At 38.2% G+C, this 21,693-nt stretch overlaps 1 protein-coding gene across 1 annotated transcript in view; it reads left to right on the forward strand.

Moving 5' to 3' along the window:
* Positions 1–1,995: 1,995 nt before the first annotated feature.
* si:ch211-106h4.4 (MAM and LDL-receptor class A domain-containing protein 2) overlaps positions 1,996–21,693 on the forward strand; it is a 30,275-nt gene continuing 10,577 nt past the window's right edge. Inside the window, exons 1-34 of the mRNA XM_067606285.1 lie at positions 1,996–2,112; positions 2,287–2,389; positions 2,544–2,712; positions 3,410–3,623; positions 5,029–5,160; positions 5,296–5,420; positions 5,746–5,983; positions 6,308–6,573; positions 6,966–7,056; positions 7,193–7,333; positions 7,678–7,800; positions 8,643–8,776; positions 8,862–9,033; positions 9,673–9,792; positions 10,448–10,602; positions 10,692–10,787; positions 11,449–11,539; positions 11,815–11,934; positions 12,603–12,705; positions 12,792–12,936; positions 13,081–13,300; positions 14,002–14,125; positions 14,702–14,831; positions 14,943–15,021; positions 15,123–15,278; positions 16,210–16,335; positions 16,452–16,667; positions 16,749–16,868; positions 17,330–17,491; positions 17,658–17,749; positions 19,417–19,584; positions 20,208–20,393; positions 20,526–20,634; positions 21,562–21,684. Of these exons, the coding sequence (XP_067462386.1) occupies positions 2,058–2,112; positions 2,287–2,389; positions 2,544–2,712; positions 3,410–3,623; positions 5,029–5,160; positions 5,296–5,420; positions 5,746–5,983; positions 6,308–6,573; positions 6,966–7,056; positions 7,193–7,333; positions 7,678–7,800; positions 8,643–8,776; positions 8,862–9,033; positions 9,673–9,792; positions 10,448–10,602; positions 10,692–10,787; positions 11,449–11,539; positions 11,815–11,934; positions 12,603–12,705; positions 12,792–12,936; positions 13,081–13,300; positions 14,002–14,125; positions 14,702–14,831; positions 14,943–15,021; positions 15,123–15,278; positions 16,210–16,335; positions 16,452–16,667; positions 16,749–16,868; positions 17,330–17,491; positions 17,658–17,749; positions 19,417–19,584; positions 20,208–20,393; positions 20,526–20,634; positions 21,562–21,684 (4,804 nt within the window). The 5' untranslated portion in view covers positions 1,996–2,057. The remainder of the gene's footprint in view (positions 2,113–2,286; positions 2,390–2,543; positions 2,713–3,409; positions 3,624–5,028; positions 5,161–5,295; positions 5,421–5,745; positions 5,984–6,307; positions 6,574–6,965; positions 7,057–7,192; positions 7,334–7,677; positions 7,801–8,642; positions 8,777–8,861; positions 9,034–9,672; positions 9,793–10,447; positions 10,603–10,691; positions 10,788–11,448; positions 11,540–11,814; positions 11,935–12,602; positions 12,706–12,791; positions 12,937–13,080; positions 13,301–14,001; positions 14,126–14,701; positions 14,832–14,942; positions 15,022–15,122; positions 15,279–16,209; positions 16,336–16,451; positions 16,668–16,748; positions 16,869–17,329; positions 17,492–17,657; positions 17,750–19,416; positions 19,585–20,207; positions 20,394–20,525; positions 20,635–21,561; positions 21,685–21,693) is intronic.

The raw sequence follows: 21,693 nt of genomic DNA on the forward strand, positions 1-21,693 counted from the left end.
GATTCCACCCACTGTGAGGGAAAGAGGTGGAGGGAAGGAATGGTTATTGGATGGACAGCAAAGTAGTAACCTTATGTGTTCCACTAGCTTCATAAGTACATTCAACCAAATGTTACTTTATTATTGTATGCACAGGTATGTTTCATTATCAGTTAACCACACTTACTACCTCAGTGTCAAATGCAGACCATCAAATCGTCCGAGATAGTTGGCCTGTGTTCTTTAAAGTTGTTGGCTTGTGTTCTTTAAAGTTGTTTGCCTGTGTTCTCAAAGGCTTATGCTAGCAATGCTATACTGTACATGAACTAGCTAGCTACACCCCCCTCCCCTTGGGAATTTTCCTAATGCAGTAATTATTGTGCTGAGCAACTTCAACCACACCAATTTGTCCACATCTGTTGCACTCCAAGTGAAAATTTGACTCACAGAGTGCCTGGTACACTACACTGTTGATGCAAGAGTTTAAAGACTTTAGTTTTTGTGATCTCTTGCTGGTAAATAAAACAAAGCAGGCACATATTGGCATCTTACTGCTGGAAACTCCCAGTTGAGATGAACCATTTAATTTTAGCAGGGTGATTCATGATACAGTAGCTCCTCCTCAGGTTGTCTTTATGATTATTTCCCCCACTGTTTTGCAGAGTACCTGCTGACCTCACGTACTGAAACTGGATCATGCAATTTCTGGGCTTTTTATCTCCCAGTTGGAAAGTCAGATAAGATACAGTAAAGCTAATTACAATGCTTGACAGGGTAATTTCTTTATATCAAAGAAATTAGGGCTCACCCACCTTAATGTGAATAGAGATACAGTATTTGTGGTAAATGAATGGGATACATTACAGTTAAGATAAATGTTTAAATTTACATGAAAGTGTCTTTTTATGAGAATAAAATGCCTCTAAATCATATTCTCACTTTATTATGACTTTGATTCTCATTGAATTAAAGTCAGATTTTATCCACATATTTACCAACACATCACAGTTTGTATCGGTGCCTTTATGTGCAACAGGAGACTACACAATTCTGGTACTGTACTAACATTTATATGACATTAGTTCTTGTAATCTAGCACTCTGCTTTGCTTAAGTAATAAGAGTAAGGTATGCACTGAGAGCTATAAAGACAAGCAACGGAAATATAGTGCAGTTTACTGAGCACACGCTGGACTTTAAGCCATGGTTTGCCGATAAGAACTTGTTGCCTTAGCTCATTTGATGTAATAAAGGTTGCACTTCAATATTCCAGGCACAAACTGTTAATCAGAGGTTTAAGTGGGGGTATCATGCTTTAAAAGTCTTGCCTTTTCTTTGGATTCCTTGCCTTGTGTCATGTTTCTCCAGATATGAAGCAATTATTTGTTTTGCTGTCCGGTAAGGATCATTTCTGTATCACTGTTTATCTTTAAGGTAGTTTACTGTATTTTATGTATTCACTGGTTAAATAAGGAGTGGAGAGATGTGGGAGAGAGTTGTCATTGATATAAACTGCAGACTGGCAAGTTGTGGGATGTCAGTGGTGTTTGTATAAGATTGTTGAATGCCAATGCTGTGGATAACTTTTGAGATGTTTTAACAGTGAAAAAAGGAAGCAAGCCATAGTGTAATTCAAAGATGTTGTCACATTTTTCCATGAGGTTCCTCTCCCATAATCTCTTTGTTATAAAACTTTCTTTACAGTATCATTGGTCTTCGTGTCCTCTTGTCCTGATGGGCAGTTTAACTGTACATCTGGAGAATGTGTTCCTGCTCAACTCGTCTGTGATTTTGAGAATGATTGTGAGGATGGCTCGGACGAGGAGTTTTGCGGTAGGCTGGCTTTCCTGCAAAACTTTCTCGCCTGAAGTCTAATTGAACTTCATTTAGAATATAGTACTTGAGAAGATGTATGGGGGCCTTTTAAACACAGAGACCAGTTAGAAATACAACAAATATATAAGGATAAGACATATTTTAATACTTTCTAACTTTCTTCTTTAAGGGTCATGTGACTTTGAGCATCACTCCTGTGGTTGGACTGACACTAGTAAAGAGTCCTACCACTGGATATGGCAGATGGCAAACATTACCTCAGTACCTGGAAAGGACCATACCACAAATAGCTCTTGGGGTAAATGTGAACTTCCTGTCATGTTCTATCGTGTCATTAAGTTGTTGATAATTAAATTTAAACTGATTCAGTGGCATTTTAAATATCTGATCATATGTTTTATTCCATTACAAGATCTAGCCTTTGATTATAACTTGCTAATCTTATTATTGCATATTTGTCTGCTGGACACAGGACACATCATGTATATAGATGGAAAACAAAGTGGTCATATCATGTCCAAGGCTATTTTGGAGCATTCTGTTGACAAAGCGGGAGGTCTGGGATGCCAGATCAGGTACTACAACAATCTGTTCAGGTTTTTCAAAGATATGTGCTTCAAAATTATAAACAACGATTAATTTACCAGAATTAGACTTGATTTTTTTCTTATACATTATGTCACTGTAGCACTTGCCTGTTTTAGTGATTTGACTGGTAATATATTTCAGGTTCTGGTACCATATTTATGACGACAGCCCCTATGTATCATCATCAACCTTTAAATTAACAATGGTTAGAGGCACAAATGAGCAAGATTTGCTGATGATTTCTAAAGGAAAGACGGATGATTGGGAAACTGCCACAGCCTTCATTGGTAATCAGCCAGGAGGATACAAGGTTAGTAAAATATCTAATTTACATATAGGAGGAAGTTAGAACTAGTTGAGTAAAGGGGATTTTGCCCCAGTGTAAGGGACCCTGGGCGCCAAGCCTTTAGTTTTGTTTACTTCTTAATTTTAATTCTACCTCTAAATATTATTGTGTCTTTATCTGACCTATTAACTGTGCTTCTATAACCCCTAATTTCCCAGAGGAGCGATTAATAAAACTTCACCTTATCTTTTTTTATATACTTGATATTATGTTTGCCTTCGTCCTTAATTGTTCATCCTTGATAAATTTCTGTTGCCATAAACTAACTGACACACAGTAAATCTCAGCAAGGTAGCTCTCAGGAATAGGAGTATTGGTCACTTTTTGGGGATTAAAGCAACGCTGTTATGTATAGTCTCTTGGGTACTTTGTACTTGAGGGGGACTTAATGGCAAAAGGGTACATATATAATACACAGGGAACCTGGTGGTCAGTAAGTGGTCTCATTTTCACACTGAGGCCCAATAGTGGGTTAATCTGGCCCCAGATTTAGGTAAAATGTAGTCAGTGTAGCCATACTTCCTAAGAATAACTTTGATTCTTTCATCTTGTTACAGTATAGTACAGTATATTATTATTATTATTGTTACTATTTTTATTATTATGTATGGAATATAGATTTTCAGAAGAATTGTAGAGAAAAATGCTTCTCTTTCTACAGCTGATGTTTGCGTTTGACTATCCATTTTCCGAGCCCAAGGATGTTATGCTGGATGATATCAACTTTGAGTACTGTGCAGAGGGAGATGTCCCGGCAGGATCAGACCAGCTCTCATGTAATTTTGAAAAGAATACCTGTTCATGGTACCATGACTACAGTGCCAGCCTTTTATGGGATAGGAGTAGAGATTATGTGGAAGGCCCAGCTGGGAAAGGTGAGTATCCTATTTATAGTAACCAACTTTAATTTTAGCAATTAATTTGTGGTAACTTGATTAAGCGCTTATTTTGTTCACTAAAATGTACCATATAAACATAATATAAACTGAGAAACTATTTTAATTTAGGGCCCCTCTACTGTATAAGATGGTGCGTCAAGGTTGTGTAATACTGTAATGCAAGTGTTGCTTTAAGTCCCCTATCATTTCACTTTATAATGTGCATTAGTGGTACACAGAGAATTAACAAACACATCTGCAGTGAATTAAATGACCATATTATGATTGTGTCAAAATGAATGTGGAACCTTCAGAGCCCCGGAGGGTCTAGGGGCCTGGGGCAGTTGCCTGCTTTGCAAGGCTGGGAATCCTGTCTCCTGAACAACTCAGCAGTACTTACATGTTGTTATACAATACACAAATATACAAGGACTGTTTCTCAATAGAAACCTGGTTAACTGAATTTCTAAATCTTCTTGGTATGGAACAAATAGCAGATATGATCAGCAATACTAAATACAACTCTGGAATGAAATGGGATGCATTTCAACATTGTGTATTTGCAATTAAATAATACAGACTGACACTCTGTAGCCCTATTTGAGATTATTTTGCCTTTTGGTCTGGCATCTTTGATATTATCTCTAAGGTTGTTGCCATTGATCCTTTATGTATCATCCTTGGCTCGTTTGAATCAACAATGAATCTGACTTCAACCCCGAAGCTTTTTCTTTCTTATACCTTCATTACAGTAAAAACCCTCATCCCTACACACTGGAATAAAACTAATGTCCCAACCATTATGATGTGACTGGATGACACCTTACATTTAGAAAAGATTCAATATGCTTTAAAAAACAAACTCTCTCAATTTGATTTTTGAATTTGTCAATTTGGCAACCACACATTAAAATAAAAAGTAAAACAAAGTTTTCCATCCATAACATTTCACAGTATCATACAGATATGAAGGAATATGAATGAGTTAAAACACCCAGGAAACATTGGTGGGTTAAGGTGATGAGGTGAGATTATGTAGACTCTTTGTTGCCTTTTTTCTTTTTTTTCCTTTTCTCCTTTTTTTCCCCTTATTTCCTTCTCAGTTTAACTGGTTGTCATTACTGTTCTGCTGATTCTGCTTCTGATTGAATGTCAAGTTGAAACTTTGAATGCATTTTTCAACTTAAACTGATCAATAACTGACTCATTGTCATCTGTATATGAACCAAAATGCTAAAAAAATAAAAATAAAAAAAAACCTTTGGACATCATTTTGAAACCTGGTTTCCCCTGTACAGATCAAGGAGACCCTATGATCACCAATACAGATAATTAACTAAATAATATATTTAATTGTGTGGCCCTTCAAGTCATGGTTCATGATTTTTTTCCCCCCACACAGGCTACTACATGTTCATAACAGCTAAATACAACATAGATATCACATCAACAGCCAGACTCATCGGCTATCCTCAACCTGCTGGTAGAGTCATTTGTGTGAGCTTCCAGTACCACATATTTGGCAACAGTATTGGTATGTACCTCATTGTCCAATTAAATGTAGTGGAAGAAAACAAATTCTTGAAATTCTCATGAATTGGCTGTTTTCTATGAGCTTTTTCTCTGTAATACAGTGTAATATAATATAATGCATGTAATTTAATACCAGGTTCATTGAAGTTTATTGTAAAGCATGCTGGTGAACCAGAAACAGTAGTGTGGATGAGGAGTGGCACCCAGGGAAACAAATGGAGATTTGCTGATCTTACTTTCACCAGCGACAAACCAATACAGGTATTCTTATTTCCTTTTTGTGTGTGTCTGTGTGTGTGTGTGTGTGTGTGTATTCCTCTGCTGTTGTTTATACTGAACAATATTCCTGTTAGAGGATGGTAAAGGATGTGACTTGAAGTTAAGGTTTCTATTATCAAACACACATCTCTATTTTGAGCTCCTTTCTTACTGCTTCTTCTTACAGTTGACAAGACACAGTAATACAACAATTTTTTTATTCTAATAAGGGGTCAGTTTCGATACATGCAGTTTTGTTTCTTGTTGATTTCCACAGCCATGACAAAGTTAAACTCTTTGTTGTCTTGAAACTCCTGCTGTTCTCCAGTTTATTATAGAAGCTGTGATGGGTGGTAAGCAAGGCAGCATATCCATCGGTAACATTGTGGTGTCCAGCAGTGTCAATGGCTCTTGTCCAGCTGAGAGGGAATGCACCTTCCAGGGCTCCCTCTGTGGTCTGCAGCCCCAACCATCTGCAGATTTCAGCTGGACCCGCATCACAGGGGAGTCCCAGCCAGCCAACTCCTCAGGCCCTGCTACTGATCACACTCTGGGGACAGAGCAAGGTTTGAAACTCTTTGACATACAGTCTCATCTGGCTTATCTGCGGTTCATTTTTCATGTCAGAACTTGAGACAGGTCATATTTTTTAAAGACACCTTAACTGGCATAGTGAGGATAGTATAATTTTAAAGACATATGTATTATTTAAGGGGTCTGTTAATTAATGGAAAAAATCTAAATTTGAAAGACCTATTTTCTTTGAAGATGATGCATGTTGTTCGTGGATGATGCTTTGGATTAGATATTACATTTGATCAACTTACATGCTTATAAAAACATAAACTCTCAAAAAAAGGAGCATGTGCATAACTCCACCTCATGTTTAGGTTATTACCTGAGTGCCCAGTTGTGGAGACACCCTGTGGGGTCCAGAGGCAGGATGATGACTGCAATGATGGAGCCCACCCCTCATGATGGGGAGTGCTTAATGTTCTGGTACTACATGGAGGGAAAAGCAATAGGTGAGCTCAGTATTTACCTTCAAACCATCTCCGCTGACACCCCCGTCCAGCTTTGGACCAGGCGAGGAGATCAGGAGAACTGCTGGAGGCACGGAAGAGTGACTCTTTTGAGTCCTGATACCCCTTATCAGGTAGGTATGCCTGGTAGTTAAAGTTGATATCAGATAATGATTATTGATTAGATTAATACTATTTGGTTTTTGGCTTTTTTATAGCCTCATGTTTTGTGGTCTGTGTATTTACATGCTGCTACAAGTGCAGTACCATGAAATCATAAACAGTGCAATGACAATGATATGAAGTATATTCTGTACTGTGCAAAAGTTTTAGGCACTTTGGAGGTTTAGATTCTTATCCATCACACAATATGATCAGGGAGGCGTCTGATCGGTCCCAACTTAATTCTGTAGCATGAAAATGACCCCAAACATACAGCCAGAGTCATAAAGAACTATATTTACCTGCAAGAAGAAAAAGGAGTCCTGTAACGAATGATAACTCCAGCTGTCATTCTGAGTGACAGGTGATTTTTGAAGCGGAAACCGGGGATGGACCGAGAAGAGATATTGCCATTGATGACCTGATTGTCCAGAACGGTGCCTGTCCCCCGCCAGGTTAGTGACCTCTATAAATGTCATACTTAAAAGTTTAAAAGGAAATGGATGAATGATGAAAATTAGTTTGTGTTTGGGTGTTTGTTCATCCATGTATGTCTACATACTGTATGTGTATCTGTGTTATTCCTTGCAGGTTTTTGTGACTTTGAGATGGACCTCTGTGGGTGGGTGAGTAATCCACCAGCAGAGTCTGGAATAGACTGGGATTGGCTCTCAAGCACCAGTGAGGGTAGTTTTATCCCACGAAAGGACCACACTACTGATTCAGATTTAGGTAAGCCTCCGCACACATACTGTTACCTCTGTTACCTCTAATTAGTGATTTCAAGTGAACCATATCTGAATAATGGTTTAACACGTGCATTTATAACCTCAAAGTTACCTTCTTAACCTCAAATACTAATTCTGGCCTGCTGGGAATATCTCTGATGATGCTCTGTTCCATTCACTAAGGTGCTTTATTTAACAGGGCATTAACCCAGGAAGATGCTCAGACTCCAAATAAATCCATAATAAGATACTGATCATATCAATAATCGTTCAGCTGTGTACATGTGCAAGACATTGTTAGAAAATAATTCTCTGGGATATATTATGTTGTTTTTTTGTTCTCTATAGGCCACTTTGCAATTTTCATTGCTGAAACAGGGAATATTGCTCGACTGGAGAGTGAGTTGATGGAGCCTGTAGACCAGGCTTGCCTGGAGCTCTGGCATCAAACTGAAGGGTGGTCAGCACATGGTGAGTACAGCCTCGTCTACTGTCTCAGTAAGCCTTGAACTGGTGATTTGAAGGTCATCTTGAAAGAAACTTTAAATGCTGAAACATGGTCATTTCCTGTAAATGCTGTTAAAACTGCTGTTGTGTTAAATGTAACCTTGGCACCAGAAAATGTTGTACTATTTTTAAAGTCTTTTGACCTGCAAATCACCAAATTAAACTATTTTACAGAACTGTCTTTCCCAATATATCAGCACTACATAAAATATAGAGACTACAAAACAAACAGACTTATAATGAATTTGAGAAGAAACTAAAAAGAGTGATAGAGAGAAGAGAATAATCAAAGATTACAAGACACATAAGTACAAAATAAATGAAGGCTACGGGAAGCGAACAAGTGTAAAAAAAAAAACTCTTTAATTGCATATTCCTACCACATAAAAAGTTTAGATTTGTGGGCTTGAACATTTCACTCATCATATAGCTTCAGAGTTTGCACAAGATGATACAGATCATGTTATGGCCATGTGATTATGATACAGATCACTGTGAGTGACAGTGTGGAATAAAATTATTTTCCCAACCTCAAATTAATATGAGGGAAGTAAAAGATGGGAATCTGTATGTTAGGGGATTAATACTTATGATGAGGATGAGGTCCTATCACTGAGTCGGATTCTGTCTATGCAGTGTTGCTCTGATGTGTGTGCCTCATTACACATCTAACCATCTAAGCCCAATACATATGCTTAATGACTTTCACCATCTTTATGTCACATGGCATCATCCAGGAAATCCATTCTCAAAACCTGTCAATAAACAAATTTTGGTCTTTTGACAATTAATTTTTGTGCTTCCAGGTCCGTCAGATATCACACTGACAGTGTTTGTCAATGACACTTCTGGACTGCGTCCTGTGTGGAACACAAATGGATATATGAATTACACATGGATCCAAGACAAGGTGGATTACAATGCATCAGGGCGTCACCAGGTAAAGCAAAATTGATCATTTAATCATCCACACTGATTCAATTTCTTGACAAAATTCTTACACAAACTATCATCCTTTCTCACAGATTATTTTGCAAGCCACTTGTCCACGCTCAAGGTGTGGAAGCTTTGCCCTGGATGACATCCACATCATCATGAACAAGTCTTGTGATGGCTTTATCCCGACTACCACCCCAAACCCTGTCACCATGACCACCACTGCTCATGGCTCCGCCATGGACTGCACTTTTGAACAAGGTGACACAGGAACACAGGGTTAGAGTCAGAGTAGAGTCAGTGTGTCAATAACAAAACTTTTATGCTTGCTTAAGGAGAATAACACAATGAAACATCCACCAACTGAACAATGTAATGTTTGCTGCTCATGATTACTGGCAAATCAACTCATAATATGAGTCATTTTTAAGAAAGGAGCAGTGAAGGATAATTAATAATCAGCTGACATGGAGATGTGTTGCTTGACAGTTGGTTTTCTTGAGAACTGAAGGCTCATGCTTAATCACTTCCTTTGTCATTTGAAACATCTGTTTGATTTGAAACATCATAACACACAGCAGGATAGCTTCTCATAAAATGTCATGGTCAACACTTTTTAAGCTTGTGAATCCAATATATGATTACTGGTCAGCTTGAGTGACTCAGTAACTGAATTAACAAACAAAAGTGTGTGACTTCTTAGCTATAGTTGCCTAATTTAGGCTCTAAACACACATAAAACAAATCACATTACTAGATGCTTATTTTGCTTTGCATAGGTTTTTTGTGTATATGCATTTGGCTATTTGCATATTATTATGTAAATGTTCTTTTCTCTATTTAGTCTGTTATCTTTATTATAAATATGTTAAGATGTTAAAACTGTATCTTGTAAAACAGATCTCTGTAATTGGGTCCAAGAGGACAGTGATGACGTAAACTGGACTCTGCTTAGTGGACTTCAAGTGGACCAGCCATGGGATGGACCTCGGTATGATCATACTGTTGGAAATAATCAAGGTATTTACTAGTGGTTTTAATAAAAGCATCAACACTGGGGTTATCTGATTAATTTAGATTAGAGGAGAGAAACCAACTGACCTGAAAACATGTGTACTGTCTGTGTCTGTGTAACCATTGTATGTATTGATAAGCACAATGTTTTTGTCCAGAGAACCAGTTAGTTGACCAATGAATAAGTAAATCGACAGAAAATCAATCAACAATTTTTGATTAATGTCTTAACATTCACTGGTTTCAGCTTCTGAAGTGTGACGATATTTGCTTTTTTCTAATTTATATCATCATACATTATGTATCATGGTGTCTATAGTCAGACAAAATAAACAATTTGAAGACTTTAAGGGCGTAAAGCTTTACAAAACGTAATATTAAATGTTATTTTATTAGTTATTTTTCACAATTTCATTTTATATAGACTAAATGGTGAATAGATAAATGAAAGTAATTGACATATTAATCAACATTTTTCATTGCTATTCTTCTGTTCAGCCCATAAAAGGTGGGAACACATGTTTTCATTAAAAAACTAACCAATGCTGATTTGTATTTAAACATCATCTTCAATAATGAAATAGACAGAAGAACAATGATCCAGTGTCATATTCAGTTATTTCCATCACAGTCTGACAGTCTGTGTTCTCTCTCTTCTAAGGGGTCTATTTACTGTTGAATGGATCTGGATCCAAGGATAGTGAGAGTGCAGCCATCTCTGTCCGTGTCATCCATTCTTATTCACCTTTCTGTGTTGGATTCTGGTATTACATGTTGGGGCCTTCAGTGTCAACCCTTGATCTGCTGGTTAAAACAGTATGTGACCTAGTTACCTAGATCTTCTGCAGATCCTTCTGTTCTAGGCTTTTCTTGCAACTTGTCTTTACTTCAATTCTTTGTTCTAGGAATACACCGAAATGTTAGCCTGGACTCGCCGAGGGACCCAGAATCCAGAATGGATGAACGCACAAGTAACCATCAGCATGGATGATGTGATCTGGGTAAATTTTCACTCAAGTGCACATTTGTGTTTTCAGACCTGCACTACAGCCCGAACTTAAAAATTAGATAATACTATATTAGTTGATTTTTTTTAAAATTTTATTTACATACACATAACATATTTGCAAATACATAACATAAACAAAAACAAGGATCCCTTAAATTTGTTTTTTGAATGAATTCTGAGAATATACTGTATGTACTAAGCTGAACATTTTACAGTTCAAAAATGTTCACAAGTTTGTGCTTGTGAATAAACAACATAATGGTGGCACTGTTTCTGAAACATAACTCAAACATATCTTTGGCATTTCTGTACTGCAGTTTCAATAAGTCTATATTCTCAAGAACAAATTCAGGAAAAAAGGCACACTCCATAGTTAAGGAACAACAAAAATGATCCCTTCATGTATTGGTCATTTAGATTAATTTATTCACAATCAATAGACTGACATATATGCAATAAGATAATATCAGCCAATATATCAGACCTGCTGATTTATTTATCGACTCAAGTCTGCGCATACATTTCATTTATTTAATTTCATTTGTTAGGATCTTACAGAAACATAAATATGCACACAAGCACAAAACCATGTTTTTAAAAATTCATCATCTTCTATCTGTTAAATGCTGTATGTGTTTCTCTTTTATCCATAGCTGAAGTTCATTGGCCATAGAAACACCAGCAGTCAAGGATTCATTGCCATTGATGACATTACAGTGAGGGAGGGGGCCTGCAGTAATCTGAGTACGTAAACACTGACGCACTGCTGCCTGGTGTTCACAAGAAAGTCATAGAAATTTCATTTATCTTACCTTTCTTTAACCATGAAGTCTCTTGGGATACATTATCTCTTTTATAAGAGAGACATGTCCACAATGGCAGCAAATTTACAAAGTCACATAAAAAAATTCCAACATTAACATATAAGCACAATAACATAAGACCTGAGAGACATAACAGAGAGAGGTGGACTATACAAAACATATTAGAGATTATTACAGCTTTTTTTATTATTTCAGATGCCTGTGGGTTTGATTCCAGCATGTGTGGCTTTGAGAATGATGTCAGTCATATTGGTCGCTGGGATCGCAAAAAAGGCACAAAACATTACGTGGATCACACCTATGGAACTGAAAATGGTGAGTAGAAAACTGGTGGTGCCAAGCAGCTTCACTGAAAATGAGCAACGAAGGTCACACTAAAGCAAGATAAAGGTTCAAATGTAAAGTGAATCAATAGTAAAGCATGGGCACCAAACCTTGGAGTTGTTAGCTGTTTAACAAGATAGGAAATAACCTGTGTTTTTTATTGTGATACTGGTTAAATTTACCTCTTTCGGCCTCTAAAAATGATGCAAATGACACAATCTGATGTAGAATTTAGTGTGAAAGGAACTTTATACTTTGATTGAACTGCTTGCAACACAATTTGTGACTATGGTCCATGAATAGATATGCTTCACTTCAAACATTCACAAGCCAAAAGGATTAGGAAACACTGTTTGAGATTATTTAATGTATGGTAAATCTATCAAACAACCATTTAGTCACGAATTGACTATTATTTTTTGCACATTTGTTTCATTCTGTTTGTACCTTGTTATTACAATTCTCTGGTAGATATCTAATTCATAGTACATTGTACATGTACTGTAGCTGTTTTGTCAAACTATTGAGGCGAGGGAGCAAATATCATGATTAAAGCCCAATCTACAGCGAGGAGAATGAACAGAAACTCCAGTCAGGCTGTAACTGTAAAACGAACCCTGACTGCATTTTAAAAACAGCTCTGAAACTTTTTCCTGTAGGTTTCTACATGTCTGTCAGAAAATCAGATTCTGCACAAAGTGTAGTAGCTCAGCTGCTCACACCGGAGTTCACCTCAGCTAGAGAGATGTGTATGCGCTTCTGGTGAGTTCAGTGCTGCCAATACACACATTTACACAGGGTCGTTTGATGCATATTATGATGTCAGAGAATGTAATATATTTGTTCAGGTACTGGTTCCCTGCAGAGTCTTCAAATGTCCTGACAGTCCATGTGCTGCGGAGCGGGGACCTGGGTGATGCACTTTGGTCGGGAGTGTCCTCCAAAGGCTGGGAGGTGGCAGAGGTCACTCTGTCCTCCCCTGCAAAATACCACGTAAGCTGTTTCTCTCTGATAATCCCTTTAATCACACTCACTCCCAGTCACACCATCTGCGTCACAGTTAGTCAGTAAAAACTGCATACTGTATTTTTCAATCATTACTGTTGGGCGCTTAAAACCGTTAGTTTTCCTTGTCAGGTGGTGTTTAAGGGAGTCCATGTTCCAGGCATGAATTCTACAGTGCATATAGATGATTTTTCTGTGAGGGATGGGGCCTGTTCTCCATCAGGCAGCTGTGACTTTGAGTCTGGACAGTGCACCTGGGTTAACATCCCCGAAGAAGATGGACATGACTGGGTGTTGGCCAGTGGGGGTTTCCAGGGTCCACCTACAGATCACACCACTCAAACCCCAGAGGGTACGACCTTAGATCACTCAAATAAGATGATCATTACCATTCCACTAGAATAGAAATGGAAACCTTCCAACTGTTATTAGATCCCATTAAATGGGGGAGCTTGTCCACTTAATAATACGTTACTGAGTCCCATAAAAATTCATCATCATCATTTTCCATCTGAAAATGTGACAAACATCATATAACATCTCAGTAAAACGTTAGGTGACTAATTGGCTCATAAACTGCCAATGTTGCAATCCATAATTATTGCTAGCCACTGTAGCTGCTGTTTTACCGAAAAAGCATGTTATTCATCAACTTCTCTTTTTATCCTTGACTTCCTGTCCTGTTACTGACATTACCTCCTCCCTGACCCAAATACAGTTTCCTTATGTCCTTTCTCTAGCAGAAACTTGATACTGAGAGGGTATCAAAATCATTGAAATGAACATCCTTTCTATAACTTTGATCTTGCAGCACTCATTTTGTTTAGTTCAGGCAGCTGAAATAAACTGAACTGAGAAGCATTCACATCTGATAGTGTGCCCTGAAAATAAGTCTGTCATAAGACTCATATTCTCTTCATTTATCATTACACTGATTGGCCAATGAGAATGCAATCATCAATGCTGCAAAGTGTTGCAAACAGTTTTGTGGGTTTTTCAATATACTCAAAAGTATTTTTTTTTTTTACATTTTTGTCTTGTATTTGCTTTTAGGTTGGTTCTTGTTGAGCTTACCACAGCACCAAACCAATAGAGGTCTTGCACAAGTAGTGTCAGAATGGATCCAACCGAAAAACACCACCTCCTGTCTCACCCTGTGGTACCATATGGATAGCAGGTCAGCAAAAAAAATTACAAAACCACCACAACTTTTGCACCGTACAGTATGTAACAATCCAGAGGATGCACTTTATCCTGTTTATCGTGTTTAGTTTCCTCATTGACTTCCTCAGGAAGTGTGCACAAATGTCATGAATCACCTGCCCCACTTTGTGCAAGACAACAGATATTCTGTGGCAGAGTTCACTCTTTACACAGATCTGTGCGAGTTGTACAAAAAAGGCATAATATCAGTTTTGACTTTTAAAAAAAAAATAGTTTCAACCCCTAAAAACAACCTGAAAGTGAGAGTTACATAGACTCCCGTGCAAAATTTCTGCCTCAACATAGCCCAAATGCCCAAACAAGAAGGTTAATACAACAAGTGAGTTCTTATGATATGTGAAATTTACAAACAAGCAAAAATGTCCAGAATTTGTAGCACTGATGGAAATACAAAGTTTTTTGCAAAGATCAGTGACAAAACTTACTAAATAAGGATTTTGCAAAGTAGGCAAATGTGCTTTGGTTTATCTTAGCTGAAGCTGTTTTCACATAATGACACTAAAACATGACATTTGTCTGTTGTTGTCAGTGACTCTGGGATGTTGAGAGTCTACATTCGTTTAGGGCCATCAGAGGAGGATCTGATGTTCCAAAGTAACAGCAGTGGACACAGCTGGACCAGGTTCTCTCAGTCTGTAGAGACACCCAAACCATTCCAGGTACCCCAAAACAGACTTAGAAGTAGAAATAGTAATGATAAAAATAAAAATAGAAAAAATGGATAATTTATCAATGATATTCTCTGATTCCCTTAATGACCTTATGCTCAGCTGCTGATTGAAGCAGAGAATAACAACAGAGGATTTATTGCCATTGATGACATCAGTCTCACAACAGGCCTTTGTCAAGGTACTGAGACTGTTTTTGTTTTTTTAGTTTCATAGTTTACTACTGAAATTAAATGATATTTTACTATATTTAAACAAAATAAATGAACTGTTTTCTTTTAGTGAATGAAACAAGTTTGGGATTTGTGGGCTGTTCTTTTGAGAATGGCACATGTGTCTGGGAGGACATCAGTGTTGGCCAGAGTCAGTGGGTGAGAGGAAGGAATGCTACTGGGAACACTGGACCCTCTGTTGACAACACATTGGGCACTCAGTTGGGTAAGGCCACACACAAACTCCTCTATCTTGCCTTTATATATGATAGAGCAGGTTATAGTCAGTTATACAGAGCAAACTGACACTTCGCTGGAATCAAATCAATACAAAAGCAAACATGATCTGTGTACAGTATACAAGTCTGGACTCCTTCCATTCATAAAATAACCCAATAACCATCCATAATTAGAACCCACCAATCAGGAAAGAAATAAAATTCATTATTTTATTATGTAGTTATTTTGTTGATCCTAAAAAGATGTTTGGGGTAATATATGGGGATTTGTTACAGAGGTAAAAAGGAGCTGAGTACAGAAGTGTGATTCCTGTTGTGTTTCCTCTTTTACAATGTCTGGTAGCAGTGTTAGCCACAGTTTCCACATTTCTGGCTTGTTCTTGGATTCCTCAATGTTCATACTATTACTAAACATAAAATCTATACCTTTGTGATTATCATTAAAATATTCTGTTAGATCAATGGCCTCCACACCTTAAAACATAATGCAAAATTTAATTTGTACCTATAATGCCTAAATTGAAACTGATATCAAAAAAGAGGTAAATCCCCAATTCATGTTGCCTTGCCACCAAAAATGACCCATCAGTCTCCAGAACTCTCACACAAACGAAGAAGAAAACGGCACAAACAACATCTAATCATTACCTTGCATTGCATACTATGCTGCATGTCTGCTTAAAATCAAGGCAGGTATTCAAGCTGCATAAGTGTCAGAGGAAACCGTCCATTCATCCCAAATCTGCCACCACCCTGCTAAAACCTCTTGTCACCACTTTGCCACCCACATCAACTTTACAGACCTACTACAGCAGCAGTGGCATTTTTACAGATGTGGGTTTACACTACTGCATGTGTATAGTGAAAATAAAGGGTTATGCGTTAGGTTCTCCCTGAATTCTTTTCTGAATCTTCCAGGTTGGTACATGGCAGTGGAGTCTAACATGGGAGATCAAATGAGCCCTGCCGCCCTGCAGAGTCCTGCCATGAAACAGGCCAGCTCCACTTGCACACTACACTTCTACTACAACATGTATGGAGAGGGTATGTTTTGCATAATGATCACATTTTTGTGCAGCCATAAACATTCACATGTTCTTGCTTCTTTCATGTCTTAGTTAGATTGTGCATGGAATCATCAACTCTGTAAACTGTTACAGACACAAAAGAGCTGAATGTGCTGCTAAAGGAGGGCTCCAGGACCACCACCTTGTGGTGGCAATCGGGTAACCATGGAAATTTGTGGCAACATGGTGAGGTGACGGTTGGTAGAAACCCTCAGGACTTTACCATCCTCTTTGAAGCCACCAGGACCTACAACAAACCTGGTCATATTGCCATTGACGACATAGACTTCACCAACTGCACCCTGCCTGGTAGGCTACCTGCTCTACCTGCACATGTTTTTTTTTCAAGCTGAATTACATTCATAAACATAATTTTGGTGTGTTTTTCAGAGCCCCAGCCGATATGTCCTGAGAACATGTTCATGTGCAATAACAGTGTGTGTGTAGAGAGCAACCAAGTGTGTGACTTCAACGATGACTGTGGGGACAGGTCTGATGAGAACAATTGTGGTGAGATATCACAAATGTTGAATGGTAGATTATGTGCCAGTACGGTGAATTCATATACATATACTGCCTGCAGACTACTACATACAATAGGTTGATTTACAAATATCAAACAGCTTAAAAAGCTAGTCATGTAGAAGTTAACAAGACCATTATGATCATTAAATCGGTGATTCTGGCACATAAACAGAGCAGTTTTTTGTGAAAAATGTATTAATGGATATATCCTCTTGTCCAGAACATTATTTCATAGTTTCGAATTCCCTTAAAAGGATTAGAAGTTGAGTCAGTTTTGGAATTTTGATATTAGGGTTAGAAACATATATGATTTACTTCAATGAAATATAATAATATGCGATTTTATGTGACTGTTTATGTATTATGTATTCACAGGTTGATCCAGTTTATAACTGGTGTTAATTGTCTGTCTCTCTCTGCTTTACCTGCTGATAATATTAATTTAGAGCAACAAGGTGTGGTGGAGCGCTGCAGCTTTGAACAAGGCCTGTGTTCCTGGGCAGAGAGTGAGGTGGACACACCTGGAACTGAGTGGACACAACACAGAGGGCAGGAAGCCTGGCCAAACCATGGGCCTCCCAGGGATCACACCCAAAATTCTGCTGCAGGTATTAAACTCTCTGAACTGCTTGGTAATGAGATAATCCTTAAAGAAACAGACAAAAGATGGACAAAACTCTCATATCTGCCCATTCAATATGAAAAATTAAATTTTCTGTATTGAGTAGTGCTATACTTAATCTTACCATTTCATTGTCTAATGTTATTACACAGGTATCTATGTTGTCCCTGGGACTCACCTGACTGAGAAGGGGCAGACATCAGAAATTCTCTCAAAAACCTTACTACCGAGCTCTAATTGCACAGTGAGTATAAGTGGTTATGGTCCATCCGGGTATTTGGGGACAGTACAGCTAACAGGCTGAAATTATTACAAAATTATTCGATTTAACCATTTCATAGTGTCAGAGATTACAAAATGTGCACAAGTCTATATGGGTGGCATCCTGACAGGCTCATAAAATCTAGATGTATTGATACTTTATATAATATAATATTTTTTGAACATGTATATCTCAGATATAAATGAATGTGTACATTTAATGTGTTTCGACTCTTCAGCCCCATACATTTCTGTATCTTGAGCTGCAATTATCAGCCTCAGCAAAACTACAGATGATACTGCTGTAATGCTGTGCTGCATAAGTCTGTGTGTAGCTTTTATTACCTCTGTCAAGCTTATCTCTGATCTGCAAAGGTGCAGTATGTTATTAACCATTCTTGCAGGGTGATCACAGTTCACAAGACTGTTCTGCTCAGTTAGATTAAACTTACTTTCAAAGAACATTATCACCGACTTTTATGTGTTCTACGGAAGCCAAGAATGTCAGTGCCTGCATTTTTTTTTTTTTTATGCCAAGATCACGAGTTAATTATTTTGTTATCTCGAGAAAATGAGCTTTGTTATCTCAGGATAACGAAATAATCAACCTGTTATCATGAGTAAGCAAACAGCTGGTTCCTCTTATCACTTACAATGTTTTATCAGAGATCAGGAATGCCATGCCAGCATGCATAGATGGTGTCTTGACAACTGTAGCAACTGATTTAAGTTGAAAATGTCGGATCAAGGAGTACCCATTATTGATCAACACATCAGACTGTACTTCAATCAATCCTATCAGCTAGTGCTCCAGCAGTAGGCTGCACAGATTTTGTTGGGCCTGCCACTGTCGTTCCTCGATGGCGTGATGATGTGTAAAGCCGACACCTGAGCAGTCTCGTCCACTTTAATATAATATTAGGGATTCTATCTTTGTGGAATGGATTATTCTTGATCAGCATAACCCATCCAACCACATACATTTTTTTTTACTATGATTAATATCAATGTACAGGCCTTTTTACATATATATATATTTTTTTTTTTTTTTTTAAGCTTGAACTAACTTTATTCTGCATTAACATACATGGGTTATCCCTACATGTTTGACACTGTATGCAGTATTTAACCCACAGAAATGATTTAACCCTGGTTAGCCTGAGGCGAAGCTGTTCAGGCCCCTTCGTCAGTTCTGACGAAGCTACTGTTCACACGCACCAGCTTGTTTTCCTTTCCCTCCACATCCAACTACGTTGACTACTTGGAGTCAAATGTAGCTGCGGCTTTCTTGACTCCAAGCCAGTTTGGCTGTGAATATGTATTTTGTCCTGTCAGTTATCTGAAGCACTATGTCAACGTCTATTTTCTCTGTCACCAATGGCTGACGAGATGTCTGGTTTAAACTGTTACTAGTTAGGCCTAAAAGGAAGACAACAGTGTTTTGCAGCATTGAAAGCATGATTAACATGTGGGCTAGACATTATATTTACTTGACTGGACTTAACTTCATATAAAAATGGCAGCAAAATCTCGAGAAATCTGCCTTTGTTATCTTGAGAGAATGGTATTAAAAAAATAATTGCAAGCATGGCTGTTCTTGGCTTCCGTAGTATTCCCTTTACTGTGATGACACTTATTGTTTCCATGTAGATGAGATTCTTCTACTACAGCCTGGAGGATACTACAGCCAGACTGACAGCCCAATCCAGGACGCTACATTCTGGTAGTGACGACACAGTGTTATGGCTCAGGGAAAACTCACAGAGCTACAGCTGGCAGAGAGCAGAGGTCACCTTCTCCTCCTCAGTCAATTGCAAGGTCAGTGAGGAAAACACGAACAGTTGGTTAAACGACAGATGACAGCTTTCGGCAGCCAGGACCTTATGTATGAAAATGCTATCAGATTGTAAACTTTACCCTATGAGAGAACAAAGATAAAAGCGTTGTTTCCAGCTGCAGCAGACAGCTGATTTCAGTGAAAAAGCTCTAAAACCCACTGTAAACTATCCGCTCAGCAGCAAACGGCAGGCATCGTTAGGGACTAGCTGGTGGACATTGTGGTGACTTAAGTAGCTAAAGAGCCAGATGTTTCCTTCAGGAGTAGGTGGAGACCAAAACAGAGCTTAAAGGAGAATGAATATTGGACCCACCATCGTCAGGTGGACCTAAACCCAGCTCCAAATGCTAATGTTGCTTTATACCTGATTGGTGTGTAAGCAACTGTTTGCTTTATATGGTGATAATATGTCAATGTTGTGTTTACTGCTTATTGCGTTGCCCCCAGCTGGTCAAAAAATCAATGTGGGTCATATCATTCAAGTCATATATCGATAGTTATAGAAATTAGTCGTAGCTTTTGATACAAAATTCAAGATTCATAGTAACAGGGATAACAGATAGCAACAATGTCAGAATGTAGTGTTTTTGGTGTGTGTCCTCAGATTGTCTTCAGATATGAGCGAAGTGATGGTCACAGAGGACTGGTTGCACTGGATGACGTCTCTTTCTCTAAGGAGTGTGTATTTGACCCTGCTAACAGTGAACTGCCTGACACATGGCCCACCTCTGTCCCACCCACATCTCCAACCTCACCCTTAACCTCAACTGCACCAACCAACCCATGTCAGGTAAGCTACTTAATATCATAAGCTCATGACAGCAAAGGTAATCCTGTGAAACATAAAGCATTCACTAAACTGGGTTTGTAAATTGGTTTAAATTAATCTAAGAGTAGTTTTTATTTTTCTTTGGTTTTGCAGGATGATGAGTTTTTCTGTTGGCGTTCACCTGGCAAAGTGTGTATTCTGGCTAGTTTACAGTGTGATTATCGCCCAGACTGTCCCCAGAGCGAGGACGAGGATGGCTGTGGTAAGCTGCCTGGTGCATTCACTGTATCCATCTAAAATAGACCGTAGGACATTGCTTCCACCATTGTTTCAGCATTAAACTGCAACCTCCAAAGCTGAGTGTATATTTGTGGCTTTATATGTCACAATCCAATGTCATAATATGAGCCTGATTAGCTATGTGACGCAATTCTGTCAAAATGGTGGCTGTTGGGTAAAATGAGTCATGGAGTACATTCAGAAAATGACTCTGCTTACCCTAATTCAACGAAGCACTTACATTTCACCAAAATCCACTTGCATGTATATGGTGCATATAAGTTATGGCAACAGTTGTTTTTAACCTAGTCTTGCAGTGTTTTTAAGATAAGAGAGATTATTATCATATTATATTGAAGTAAGCATTAGTTTAGTTTATTTTGCACAGATAACAAAACAAATGTTTTATGCCTGAATTTAAAGTTTGTGATAGAAGAAGATTGTGTTGCATTAAGCTGAGATTCCCTGTGTATGATAGAGAACTGACAGAGAGTATTTCTACATCTTGAGAGATGCAAAGGATTTTACTTTCTGGTGTTCATTGACTCTAGTTGAAATTTGATTCTCAGAAAAGACTATTTTCCTGCATGCTAATACAGCTGAAAAGTAATGCAATTTGGTACAGTCTTAACTGTACAATTCTGTGACATTTCAGATTCACCAACAAAGAGGTCAGCATGCCCTAACACAAGACCACAAAAAAGTATACATCTTAAATTGTGTTAGGAACAGACTCTCACTGATGACCAGCAACAGTAACCTTTACTGTTGAACATGTTCTCTGTAGCACAAAATGTTACAAAAGTGGACTACTTCAAAAACATTTCTCAAAAACCTGTGATTCTTGAGCCAGTGTTCACATTCCATCTTTTCCCAGCAGTATTACTCACGCCTTGCCTTAACATTTCAGGTCCGTGCACGTTTGAGAGTGACCAGTGCCAGTGGTTAGACATCAGTGAAGGACAGAGGAGGTGGCAGAGACAGAAAGCCAGTAACAACATGGAGCCACCCACTGATCACACTACAGAAACAGGTGACTTCA

This window comes from Thunnus thynnus, chromosome 12, assembly GCF_963924715.1.
Source record: "Thunnus thynnus chromosome 12, fThuThy2.1, whole genome shotgun sequence".
Classification (NCBI taxonomy): Eukaryota; Metazoa; Chordata; class Actinopteri; order Scombriformes; family Scombridae; genus Thunnus; species Thunnus thynnus.